General features: G+C 32.9%; 1 protein-coding gene across 1 annotated transcript; it reads left to right on the plus strand.

The window, feature by feature from the left end:
- Positions 1–325: 325 nt before the first annotated feature.
- On the plus strand, positions 326–4,920 carry LOC149266451 (heat shock 70 kDa protein-like). Its single transcript, XM_089408269.1, has 2 exons — positions 326–410; positions 4,478–4,920. The coding sequence occupies exons 1-2, from the start codon at positions 326–328 to the stop codon at positions 4,918–4,920; spliced, it is 528 nt and encodes a 175-aa protein (XP_089264395.1).
- The last annotated feature ends 9,146 nt before the right edge of the window (positions 4,921–14,066 follow it).

The following is a 14,066-nucleotide window of genomic DNA, read 5'->3' on the forward strand; positions in this document are numbered from 1 at the left end:
GAACTTGATACAAAGTCGTGAACCAATGATGTAACCACCATACCAGATCTAACCCCAACTCCACAAAGCAACGAGTGACAACTTTGTCAACAAACAAACCCCTTGAGCTTCACCACCCTGCTAACAACGTATTTAATTTATACCAACCCTTTTGCATGGGAAGCCTAGAGAGGGGAGGGGAGATACACTTAGGGGAAATGCACAGCGTGGGCCATGTGTCCCGAGTATATCTAAAACTCACAAAACCAACAAAGGAGTGCATGATGAAACCGTTAATGAGACAAATTTTCTTGTTAGGTAATTCTTGAGTGATGGCCAATTCGCCATGAGAGGAGGTCCCCATATCCACAAGGATAGAAGGAATGAGAAATGTGACGATCTTGCAGCATATGAAAATGTTGAAATTGAAGGTTGGGAAATTAATAGAGTGGTGTCGAACTAGGTGAACTCTTGTATGAAGAACCCACTCACGCCACACGGTTTCCGTACGAGATACCAGGCAAAGCCCAAATCAATTTACGAGGGCTGCCAAAGGTCGTATCATGGGGAGGAGACACATGCAACAAATTAACATGGCGATTAAATGGTGATCTTGATAAGTGCTCCTGCCAAGTTAACTTCACCTTTGGTGCTGGTAAATTCTCATCGACGAATCACCCCCATCAGGGAAGATGACCTCATTACTCACTAGTATGAAATTTTTGGGGATGGTGATGCTTCACATCACGGTAATAGGGATGATTTTGATTTCATCATGATACCCCTTTCACCTTCAAACTTTTTCAAATTTCCGTAGATATTTATTTCAAGTATTAGAATAATAATATGTTCAATGAAATTCTTGGGAATATGAAAGCCAATAGTTACATTCTTGTTTGTTGTATGATTAGTTCAAAATAGTTGATGTATAATGATCTCTATCCCTTTTTTTTAGTTCACTCCTATCATTTCATAACTCAATTTTATAGTTTTCATTTATGTTTTGAATTGGTAAGTATATAGATAAAAAAGGAACATAGTATTAAAATGTAGAGATTGTTGAAGGTAAAAAAATATATCATTAAATTTTCAATATTTAATGTCTATAAAATATGTTATTAAATTTATGAGACTATTTATGGTAAGGATATTTACAATTAACTATAACCATTCTTAATCTACAATCAATCAACTTTTGGCCAACTGGGATTTATAGGAGAGACTTTGCTAGGTAACTAACCAAATAGAAAATCAAAGTTTATAGGAAATTTAATTGGACTAGACATCGTGTAAATTTCTAATCCAATTTCTCTCTGTACATATCAAGAAATACACCTAACATTGAGAAATGAACCTAACTCATGATGTTGATGAAAAAATAATTATAGCTTATGAGAATCATATTGGGTCAAGTGACATCCAAAGTGCCACTCTTAATCTTGTCGAAAGAGACCCGAAATATTAATATTTTGTTATGCAACCAACTCACAAAAATATAGATCAACGACTTGAAAATTATCCTCTTCGAGGGGGAAACCTCCTTTACATTACATAATTGAACAATACTTGGATGATACAAATGATAAGATCTCCTTGGTATATATAGGAGTCTAAGGGGTCACAATATAATTAGAGCCTACATAAAAATAATAATGTAAGGGCACAACAATAACAATAGTGGGATTCTATGGGGCACAACAATAACAACATGGAGGATACATGAACACAACAATAATAATAGGGGAATACACTAATAATAAAAATAAGGGGAATGCACTAGTATTATAGGGACCGAACATGCCCCTCTCCTTCAAAAAAGTGTTATCCTCAACGCTTGAGTAGTTGTGGATGCTTCTGTATAAAATTATTATCCTCCCATGTGGAATATTCAGCGGGCAAGTTCTTCCACTTAATGAGATACTCTGAAATTAATCGATTTTATAGTTGTTGGGTTTTTGTTTCTGTGACTGCTTCAGGCTCAAATATGAATTTTCCTTCTCCATCAAGTTCTGGCAACAATGTTTGAACTGGGAGCTTGTCACCAATAACCTTCTTTAAGCATGAAACATGGAAAACTATGTAGGCAGCTCCAATATGTATGCCACAGTACCAATCTTTTGCAATGCCTTGTAAGGACCATAATACTTGGGTGATACTTTATTATCCTTCTTAAGTTGCTTGAGGGATATTTGTTTGTATGGTTGTAGTCGTAAAAAATACCTAGTCGCATACATCAAAACTTCTTTCACCAATATTTATTTTCTTGTTGTTTCATTCGATTCTACGCCAAAGTGAGGTTATATTTTAAGAGTTGGAGAACTTGTTGTTGATGCTCGATGTGATCTTCCACTACTTGAACCTTAGAATTTTCTCTTAAATATGATGTGATGGATGGTTGATGATATCCACAAAGTGCCATAAATGAGGTAATTTTTGCTGCAGTACGGAAGGAAGTGTTATACCACCATTCAGCTAAAGGTAACCACTTGACCCATTGTGTTTTTTATTAGATACAAAGCAACGAAGATATCCTTCCAAACATTTGTTCACTGTCTTAGTTTTCCCGCTATATTGAGGATGATAAGATGAGCTATGAGTTAATTGAGTACCAAGACAAGAAAATATTTCCATCCAAATTTTTTTAGTGAAAATGGGATCTCTGTCACTTACAATAATCTTTGGGTTTCCATGTAGCTTTTGAATTATTTCCATAAATGCAATAGCAACTACAATAGCTTTAAAAGGATGAGATAATGCACAAAAGTGTGCATACATGGTAAGTCTATCAACTACCACCATGATGATACTCTTTCGTTCAAACTTGGGTAAACCTATGATAAAATCCATTGAGACCTCCTCCCAACGCTGACTTGGAATGGCTAAAGGTTGTAGCCGACCCGTGGTCTTAATTGTCTCAACTTTACTTTTTTGGCAATTCAAACATTTTGCCACAAACTTTTGAATATCAGATTTAAGGCCATATAAAAAAAAAATCCTTCTTGACCCTATGGTAAGTTTTTAAAAATATTGAGTGTCCTCGTAAGGGGGATGTGTGCAATTCCAAAAGAATATTTTGCTTGAGTTGAGAATTCTTACAAAGATACAAACTATACCATAATGAATCATTTTTCTAGCTAAATGTACTAGATGTACTGGGATCTTGCTGCAACTTTTGAATGAGTCTCCATACCTCTTCACCATTCCTCCATTCTTCCCTTGCTTCAGTTATCCAATCAGGTTGGATAATAGAAATGGCACAAAGAAATGCTTCCACGTCCTCATCATTTCTTGAGAGTGCATCTGCAACAACATTTTGCTTCCATTTTTTGTAAATGATTTCAAAGTAATAACCCAACATATTTGTGACCCATTTTTGTTGCTCTTCTGAAGATAATCTTTGTTCCAAAAAGTATTTAAGACTATCATGATCTATTTTTACTTTGAAGTGTCTTCCCATTAGGTAAGGTCTCCATTGCTTTAGTGCATGTAGTATTTCCAACATTTCCTTCTCATAAATAGGTTTGTGTAAATACTTTATTTTGATTGGACGAATTTCAAAAGCAATGGGTCTTCCTTTTTGCATTAAAACAACACCAATTCCATTTCCCGAGGCATCACATTCCACAATAAAGGTTTTTGTGAAGTCTAGCATAGCTAAGACCAGTGCTTGGCACATTGCCTCTTTAAGATGTTCAAAGGCCTTAGTTGCTTCTAGAGTTCAAGAAAATGCATCCATCTTTAGTAATGTTATTAGAGGTGTTGTTATTCTTCCATAATTATTAACAAACTTGCGATAATACCCTATCAACCCAAGAAATCCTCGAATATGCTTTCTGGTTGTGAAGATTTTCCATTCCTTAATGGCTTTGATTTTGTTAGGGTCTACCTTAACACCGTCATGAGATACAATATGACCCAAATATTACATCTCTTGTACTCCAAAGAAACATTTGGAGGTTTTTGCATATAATTGTTTCTCCTCCAATAGTTTGAGCACCTTGTCAACATGTTCAACATGATCCTTCCAAAACTTGTTGTAGATTAGTATATCATCAAAAAATACTAACACAAATTTTATAAGGAAGGGTTTGAAAATGGAATTCATCAAACCTTGAAATGTGGAAGGTGCATTAGTAAGGCCAAAATGCATGACCAAAAATTCATAATGACCCTCATGAGTTATGAATGTTGTTTTCGGAATGTTGTCAATCTTCATTCTAATTTGATGATATCCTGAACGAAGATCCAACTTCGTGAGGTAAATTGTTCCATGTAATTCATACAACAATTCATCAATGACAGGAATGAGAAATCTATTTTTAATGGTGAGCTTGTTAAGCATACAGAAACATACACCATGAACCATCCTTCTTGTGCATCTATACTACTGGAGAAGAGAAAGAACTGTGACTAGGTTGAATTGTACCATCCTCTAGAATTTTTGCAACCATGCGTTCAATTTCACTCTTTTGGGCATAAGGATATCTAATTCCGGCAGCCCGTTATGGAGTGCCAAGCCTTGCAGTTGTCTTTGAATTGGACGTCGACGGAATTCTGAAGGTGTCAGCCCGGGACAGGGGAAGTGGGGTAAGCAATTTCATTACTATAACGAACGAAGGTGGTCAGCTGAGCAAAGAGGAGATCAAGAAAATGACAAGTGATGCCGAGAGATTCAGAAGGGATGATGAAGAGGTAAAGAAGAAGCACACTGCCAGGGTCAATTTAGAGAACTACGTTTACAACATGAGAAGCAGAGTGAAAGAAGCCGAGACTAAAGGAGAGCTGAATGTGACAGTGGCAACGGATATTGTGCAGATGCTGAATAGTGTGGAGGAATGGTTGGATGAAAAGGACAATGCACAGCTTTTCGAGTTGGAAGAGAAATTGAGAGGTTTGAAAAATGAAATGCAAACTTTAAGTGGAGAATTAGATATTAGTTGAAATTGTGTGATGCACCGTTTTGTAGAAAGTTAATAGACATTGGTATATCATGTTTTGGTCTTGGAACAACATAAACAATTTTTTGTCTTTTCATATTTTGGAGGCTCTGTTACTATTATACCTATAAAGTATTTTGGTGAACATTTGAATGTAGTGGGGAATTTTCAAATGATGGGCAGTTCTGTTTACAAATTTGATGTTATGGGAAGATGGGGTTTACAATGTTTTTCATCAACCTTGTTTTTGCACGTTTTTATATTTATGAAATACAGTGATGTAGATCCATTATAACTTCTAATTTATTAAATATTCCAAAGAGTTTTTATTAAATGTATTTGTTATATGAATTAAGAAAATTTATTTATTAATTATAAATAATAAATAATGATTTTATTATATTTAAAATAAAATAATGTTGTTTTAATGATGAACTATATTTGTTGGTTTTAAATGTGTAGATTTAATTTTTCTAATGTAATTTCTATTGAAAATGTTTTAAATATTCATAAAATAATTAATCTAATTCATTTAATAATTTAATTATATTTAAAATAAAATAATATTATTAAATATTAATTTAATTCATTTTACAAAGCATGTATTACATTAGTTCTATAAAGCATGTAGGGGAATTAAATTGGCTGAGGTGTAAATTTTTTTTGATCAATTTATGTTGCATTAAGAATTTTGTTTGGAAAAATTTAAATGGATTTTTTTTTTTAATATTATCATTTGAATATGTGTAATTATTTTTTTCTTATCATAAATATATCAATACACATCAGTGTTTTTTGTTTTTTAAAGTTTTATTATTATGTTATTACTGGGTTGTTTAATCATTTTTATAAGAATTAATTATAAATAGATGATAATACTTTTCTGTTTATTATTAAGTAATTAAAAAATAACAATTTTTATATAATTGATGATGAACCACACTTGTGTTCGAAACAGTCGGTCAAAAATTTCTCTTATGCGATTTCTACAAAAAATCTTTACTTAACTTCTATATAATTTTATCAATAAGTTATAAACATAAACAATTTTTTATTACAAATAAATCAAATAATTATATTTTTTAATTTCATAATCCAACCCATAATAAAAATATTTTTTTTTATATAATAAAATTAATAATATTCTTATTTTTTTATTCTATTTCAAAACTATACATTTAAATTTTATTTTTTATTTTTAATATAAAATCATGTAATAATATCTTCTCCCAATTATTCCATGTGATATAAACATCATTTAGTACGTTATGATACTAAATTACTCCATATGGTCTGAACATCATTAAAAGCAAATAATATATTATTACGAAATTCAAAAGTTAAATATTTTAATTATTAAAAATAATTTTAATTCATACTGTTTCAAAATGTCACAAATATTCCAGGAATAATCAAAATAACCCATAATGAAGAATAAGCAAGGTGTTATGTGCCATCTATACACTCCTAATTACGACGAAGGCGTTCTTTAATGGAGGTTCTCATCCAACTTTCGTCCTGAGAAATGGCCATCTGATTTTCATCATTCTGACTTATTTGGCCTAGATCCGAAATATCTCCACTCGCAACTTCAAGTGAGAGGGTGATTTAATACTTTTGAAATTTTTAAAACAATAAATCTTTATGTGTGGATTCAAAATTTATGTCATGCAGATAGATCTCCAGGTTTATTGAAATTTGATTTGGATTCATAATTTTAGTGACATTTACATGGAAATTTTCCAGGTTTATTGAAATTTGACTTTTAAATTTATTGTTTGGCTAGTTAACTTGTAACTTTGATTAGTAGCTTTGTTTGATTCATTGTATTTAAAGGGTAACGAAATTCTAGGTTTTGCAAATGAGAAATTGTCATAACAGAAAATATTCAGGGTTGAAGTTAGGATTAGTTTGTTAAATTGTTATTTTTAATCCATAGGGTTTTGTTTTGTTGTTTTAATTATATATAGATATTTTTCTATTGTTTTTTTACATATAGATTTTATTATGTTGGTAGGTATATTTATTTCAACTTATTTATATGAGAATTTCATAAATTAATGGATAAGATTTTATTTTTAGAAAATATTCTGTCTTATACACCATTACCAATTTTCAAATAATATTACAAGAGGTAAAACAATGCTATTATTCTTACTTTTCATTGAGTACTTTTCTGGCTTAAGATAAGTAGTTCTAATACTATCCAGTTAGAACGTAATCCCTGCAATTACTCTGATTTTTTACTTCAAAAATCACTCCAATTTTGGGACTACACACATCTATCTTAGCCTTCCTCTATTTCTCGACCTTAGAAACGAATCTCTCATAAATTTAATATTCGAGTTACATCTTTCCTTGGCTATTTCATTATTGTGTAAAGGTTCTGAAATATTTTCCTTTGTAATATTTGTTTGCATTTGATTCAACTTAAATAAAAACACTGTGAGAAAGAGCATGAGGAGTTACACGGTGAGAAAGAGCATAAGGAGTTTGCTTGTTTGACCATTTTTATTTACTTTTTATATTTTATAGCATTTGTTGACACAATGAGTTGAGTACTCAACTGGATTTGATCTCAAGATTTAAAGCTAACTTCATCTTCAAATGGTATATTCAAAGTGATCATAGGTCTAGAATACCATACTCGTAGAGTTAACTTCATCTTCAAATAGTACATTCAAAGTGATTATAATTCGGACTCCCCTACTCGTAGAATTTCTGACCTGTGGATGATGTGTTGAATTTCTGACCTGTGGATGATGTGTTGGAAGATATTAATTCCAACCACTCGCCATTAATGCAGTTGCTACACTGATATGGAGGATTCGGCGAATGCATTGACAAATGGATAGCTTCCTGGAGAAGCCACCAATTCCACCGACTTCAGAAGCTTCCTTGTTGTGTATAAAAACTATTCAAGCAATCAAATGAAGCAAGTTTTGTGTTTTGGTGTATGATCTTTGATTTGGTATCAGAGCTTGGTGAGCGCTGCAAAGTTCTTCTTAGAGGGTGCGTTCCAGGGAGGCTGGAGCTGTAGAAGAACACCGTGAGAAGCCTACTTGTGAGAGCCAGTCAGGAAGTTGAGTGAGGCATTCGAGCCACTGTAAGGAGGACATTAAGATTGAGTTCAAGAGCGGTGTGCTTACCGTGAGCGGAGAATAGCAGAAGTAGAAGATTGACAAGTCCAAAAAATGGCACCGAGAGGAGCGATTGGTCGGTAAATTTATCCAACAATTCCGTTTGTCGGACGGTGATATGGAAAACGTCAAAGCGAGCTTGGAGAATGACGCGCTGGTGGTGAGCGTGCCAAAGGTGGAGAAGAAGGTTGGTGAAGTGAAAGTTATTAGTATAGAATTTGGGGGCGACAACCAGAAATGCTGTTTGGAAGTGACGACAATTTCGATATATCTTTGATTTTCTATTTTCTCATTGGAATCTGTTGCTATGATAATCTTTATCAAAATTCCATTTGCACCTCAGACTTTAGAGTAGCCTGTTGGATAGTTGAGTTATAAATCTGTAACAAGCAGTAGAAGGTGATTACTCTTTATTAGGAATTTTGGCCATGGCAATTTGAAGATTTAATTGCTATCATTTTATCACTATATATACCGATTGCGAGTGTATCTTTTTCAAAAAAAAAAGGAAAAAAAAGAAGGCGGCAATGATATATTGGATAAAATTTTATGATTGAGGGTTTATATTTGGGAAAAAAATTGTACCTTGGTGGTTGATACTAAAGGATTTATAAGCTTATTGAAAATGGCTAACATGTTGGCAGAATCATATTTATCTGACTCTAACAAGTTAGATGGTGAAAATTATGCAAATTGGAAGTTTAAGTTGTAGACTTTGACGGAAGGCAACAATACATGGGCGATTGTGTCTGGAGTTGAAGTTAAGCTAGTGTCTCCTCAAGCCACAGATGCTGTAATTCAAGATTGGGAACGACGGGAAAACAAAGCAAAGGTGATTTTGCGGATGACGGTTAAAGACAACATTATTCCACACATTATAGAGTGCAAAACATCCAAGGAGACATGGGACATTCTCAAAAATTTGTATGAGACGAAGACTACAAATCGAATATTGTATTTAAAGAGTAAGCTTCTTTCAATTAACATGGAAGAAAATGAAAGTGTTAGTGATTTTATCTCTAGAATTAAAGATCTAAAGGATAAATTAGGTGACATTGGTGAATCAGTATCTAGTACAAACTTGGTTATTGTGACATTAAGTGGAATGCTTGATGAATATCAAATGTTTATAACTGGTCTTTCAGCTAGAGAGAAGGTTCCTACTTTTGATGAGTTGGCAGGTATACTTATGCAGGAAGAAGAGCGGAGAAGAAGCCTTAAGAAGAAATATACCAATTCAGATTTGGAATTGATGGCCAAAGGGAAGCAGTGCTTCAAAGGCAAACAGTGGGAGAAAAATAAAGGCAAAAAGCCACAGGTAAAATCATTTCAAAGTACCCCTTTACCAAGGACAAATGCCAAATCAAGTCGAGATGATGTGTGTTATTATTGTGGAAACCCTGGTCATTTTGTTAAGAATTGCATGAAACGGAGGTCTGATCAATTTAAACAAAAAAGGCATTTAGGAAATTATGTTGATAGAGATGAAGCAATTAGTCAAGATGTTAGCAATCTTAAATTGTTTGTGTCCAATGCTGCTTTATCAGCGGACACTGATGATGATAATGATTGGTTTATAGATTCTGGTGCATCAATCCATATGTCATGCAAAAGAGATTGGTTTGATACTTATCATGAAATCAATAATGGTGGACACATCTAGTTAGGAGATAATAGATCACATGAAATTAAAGGATATGGTAATATAAGTGTTATGATGCGTAATGGACAAGAAAAACAAATTCAAAATGTGGTGTATGTTCCAGGATTAAAGAAGAACTTAATTTCAGTCTCTACTATCACAAATCAACATTTAAAAGTTGAATTTGTGAAATCACGTTGTTTGGTAAAGGATGTGCAGGACAACTACAAGGTTATTGCAAAAGGAATGAGAGTTGGAGGTTTATACAAGTTCGATGTAATGAAGAATGGGCATCAAGCTTTGGCATCAATGGGCATGTCAACTATAGAACTTTGGCATCAAAGGTATGGACACTTAAATCATAATGACCTAATGTTACTACAAAAGAAAATGATGGTATAAGGTCTTCCAATTATTAAGGGTGAACACTTTGAATGTGAAGGTTGTGCACTAGGAAAACAACACAGGGAAGAATTTCCTGTGCATGAAAATAGAATAAAACGTGAAATACTTGAACTACTGCATACTGATGTATGTGGTCCAATGCAAACTAAGTCACTTGGTGGAGCATATTACTTTCTTATATTGATTGATGATAGCACTAGATACACCTGGGTATACTTTATAAGAAACAAAAGTGACTTGTTTGAATAATTTAAAGAATTCAAGAGTATGGTTGAAAAGCAAATAGGAAAGAGCATTAAAATTCTTCGATCAGATAAAGGTGGTGAATACACTTCAGGGGATTTTATCAAATATTGCAAACAAAATGGAATTATGAAACAATTTACAATACCACATACACCTCAACAAAATGAAGTAGTTGAAAGAAAAAATAGAACATTAGTTGAATGTGCTCGAAGTATGTTAAAAAGTCAAGGAATTTCCAATAGTTTTTGGGCTGAAGCCATTAATACAGCTGTATATCTTAAAAATAGAAGCCCTAATAAGTAGCTTGAGCGCAAAACACCATTTGAAGCATTGTATGGTTTTAAACCTAAAGTTAGTCATTTAAGGATATTTGGATGCAAGGCCTTTGCTCATATTCCTAAAGAGGATAGGAGAAAGTTAGATGCCAAAGCCATCAAATGTATTTTTATTGGATATTGCAGTGATCAAAAAGCATATAAAATGTATGATCCAAGTACTCACAAGGTCTTTGCAAGTAGAGATGTTATATTTCATGAGAATGTAAATAAACAAATAAAAGAATATGAACATAATATATGGCAGTGTCCTTATGAAAGCTTTAAGGAAGAAGAAGAAGTTGTAGAATCAACTTAAGTACAAGAACACATGGACATTCCAAAAGACACATCAAGGAATCAAAGTCCACAAAGAAGTGACGAAGGCACTCCGCAGAGAAGAAAAGGAGAAGGTACTCCACAAAGTAATGAACCTCTAAGAAGGTCAACACGACAGATTCAAGCCCCCATCAGGTATAAAGATTATGCTTTAATGTCTCAAGTAATCACTGTTTTTGAGCCCTTAAATTATGAACAAGCCAAAAATCATAAAGAATGGATGGAAGCTATGAAAGAAGAATATGATTCTATAATGAAAAATGAAAATTGGGAATTGATAGAATTACCTGAAAATAAAGTCCCTATAGGATCAAAATGGTTGTACAAGACAAAATTTAATGCAGATGGTAGCATAGACAAGTATAAGGCAAGATTGGTTGCAAAAGGTTATTCACAAAAAGAAGGTATAGATTATGAAGATACCTTTGCTCCAGTTGCAAAAATGAATACAATCAAAATAATGATAGCGTTGGCAACTAAATATGATTGGAAGCTACATCGATTAGATGTAAAGTCAGCTTTTCTAAATGGTGACTTAAAAGAAAAAATTTATCTTGTTCAACCAGAAGGATTTGTAAAGAAAGGTCAAGAACATCTTGTATGCAAGTTAAAAAAGGCCTTATATGGACTAAAGCAGGCACCTAGATATTGGTATAAGAAAATTGACAAATTCTTCTTTCAGCAAGGATTTAAAAAGAGAAAAAATGATCCTAATTTGTATGTCAAGACAGACATAAATGGGGATATAGTATTACTTTCTATATATGTTGATGATCTAATAATAACAGGGAGTGATGATAAATTAATTACAGATATAAAAATGAAGTTATCACATGAATTTGTGATGAATGATCTTGGTGAGATGCACTATTGTCTAGGTCTTGAAGTATGGAGAAATGATGGAAGAACCTTAATCACACAAAGAAAATATACAAATGAAGTACTAAAGAGATTTCATATGAATGGATGTAAAGCAGTGAGTACTCCATTGGAACAAAATATCAAATTAAGAAGTGATGATGGAACAAAAGAGGTGAATGGAACATTGTATTGAAAATTAGTGGGAAGTCTGAATTATCTCACTACCATCAACCCAAACATTGCTTATGCAGTAAGCATACTTAGTCAATTCATGGCTAAGCCTCATGAAGGCCATTGGATAGTTGTAAAAAGGGTCCTTCGATATTTAAAGGGAACTACCAATTTTGGTATTGAGTATACTAATGCTTGTAATGTTGAATTGACAAGTCATTCTGATTTTGACCAGGCTGGAAATCCAGATGACAAGAAATCCACCACTGGATACATCTTCAATATAGGATCGAGAGCTATATCATGGAGCAGTAAGAAACAGGCATTAATTTCCTTGTCATCAACTGAAGCAGAATATAAAGCATTATGTAGTGGCACCTGTGAAGCTATATGGCTCAGAAGAATACTTGAAGATGTCGGTGAAGGTCAACAAAAACCTACAGTGGTTAGATGTGACAATCAAAGCGCCATCAAACTGGGGAACAATCCTGTAAGTCATGCAAGGTCAAAACATATAGGTCCACACAATATCATTTTGTAAGAGAAAAGGTCCAATCAAAAGAAGTTTCTCTAATATACTGTAATACAAATGAGAATGTCACTGACATATTCACTAAGCCTCTTGGGAAGGAAAAATTTGTGTTTTGTAGAAATAAGTTATGTGTTGTAGAAAATCAAGATTATATTGTAAGCCTAGCTGAGACTTAGACCAGTAGGCATGTCAATTAAGAGTATGTTTACAGTGTCTTATATATTGTATATTTGTTATATGATTGGAATTAAGGGGGAGTGTTGGAAGATATTAATTCCAACCACCTGCCATTAATGCAACTGCTAGACTGATCTAGAGGATTCGACGAACGCATTGACAAATGGATAGCTTCCCGGAGAAGCCACCGACTCCACCGACTTCAGAAGCTTCCTTGCTGTGTATAAAAACCTATTCAAGCAATCAAATGAAGCAAGTTCTGTGTTTTGGTGTATGATCTTTTATTTGATGCTCATCAACTTCCCAAGTACAAGATTCTCAGGTTATTGGAATCATCGTAGAGCTTGATCGTTTATTCACAAGATTATCGGGTTATTGGAATCGTCATAGAGTTTGATCGTTTATCCATTGGCATAAACTGTTTGCGAAGATGTGAGTAGCGTTGGTGGATTTAGACTTGTGGATATCAAAGTACTTTATCATTTGTTTGTTGTAATAAAGTGTTTGCGAAGATGTAAGTAGCATGTGTGGATTTAGGGTTATTGAAGATAGGTGAGAGTTATGTGAGTGTTATTGGATTTAATGTATAATTTATGTTTTATTTGGAATTTTTTCATTATAATATTATATATGGTATTACAGCTAGTTATAATGTTAGGGTCAAATGGGCGTACTTGCTTGCTAGTGTATTAATATATGAATGATGATTTTGTATCCATGTTGAATTGTTGTGTGTTTGATTATTTGTTCTTAGAATAAGTGTAATTTGGATTACTATTTTTTTAAGGTTTAAGGTTAAAATCTCATGTCGTTTAGTTTTGAATTTTTTTTACTTTTTTATTTTTATTTCTGGTTTTGGACTCTTTATGAGGCTAAATTTTGAGAAAAAGATAAAAAATTTGACATAGACCTCCAAAATATTTTTTTGTTGTTTATTTTTTGTTAAGATTTTAAAAATATATAGGTAATTTCTAAACTAATAATACCCTCCAATTTAATAAAATAAAATAAAAATGTTAGGGCACTCTACCACATAGTTTATCCTGCTTAAAAGCTATAATTTAAAAAATATTACAACACTTTAGCACAAAGCATGTTAGAGCACTCTAGCACATAGTTTATCCCACTGAAAAGGAAAAAAAAAACAAAACAAAACAAAACAAAAACAAAAAACAAAAAATATTACAACAATGTAGCACAAAGCTTGTACTTCATCTTGTTGTACTTTAGCATTGAGTTGGAACTTGGTACCTCATCTTGTTCTACTTTTCATGTTTTAACTTTCAATTTGCATGGAGATTTAACTTGGAATCAATTTTCATG

The sequence above is a fragment of the Pinus tabuliformis genome, chromosome 6 (genome assembly GCF_031772625.1).
Source record: "Pinus tabuliformis cultivar Carrire ecotype Pingquan chromosome 6, CPIR1, whole genome shotgun sequence".
NCBI classification, from domain to species: Eukaryota; Viridiplantae; Streptophyta; class Pinopsida; order Pinales; family Pinaceae; genus Pinus; species Pinus tabuliformis.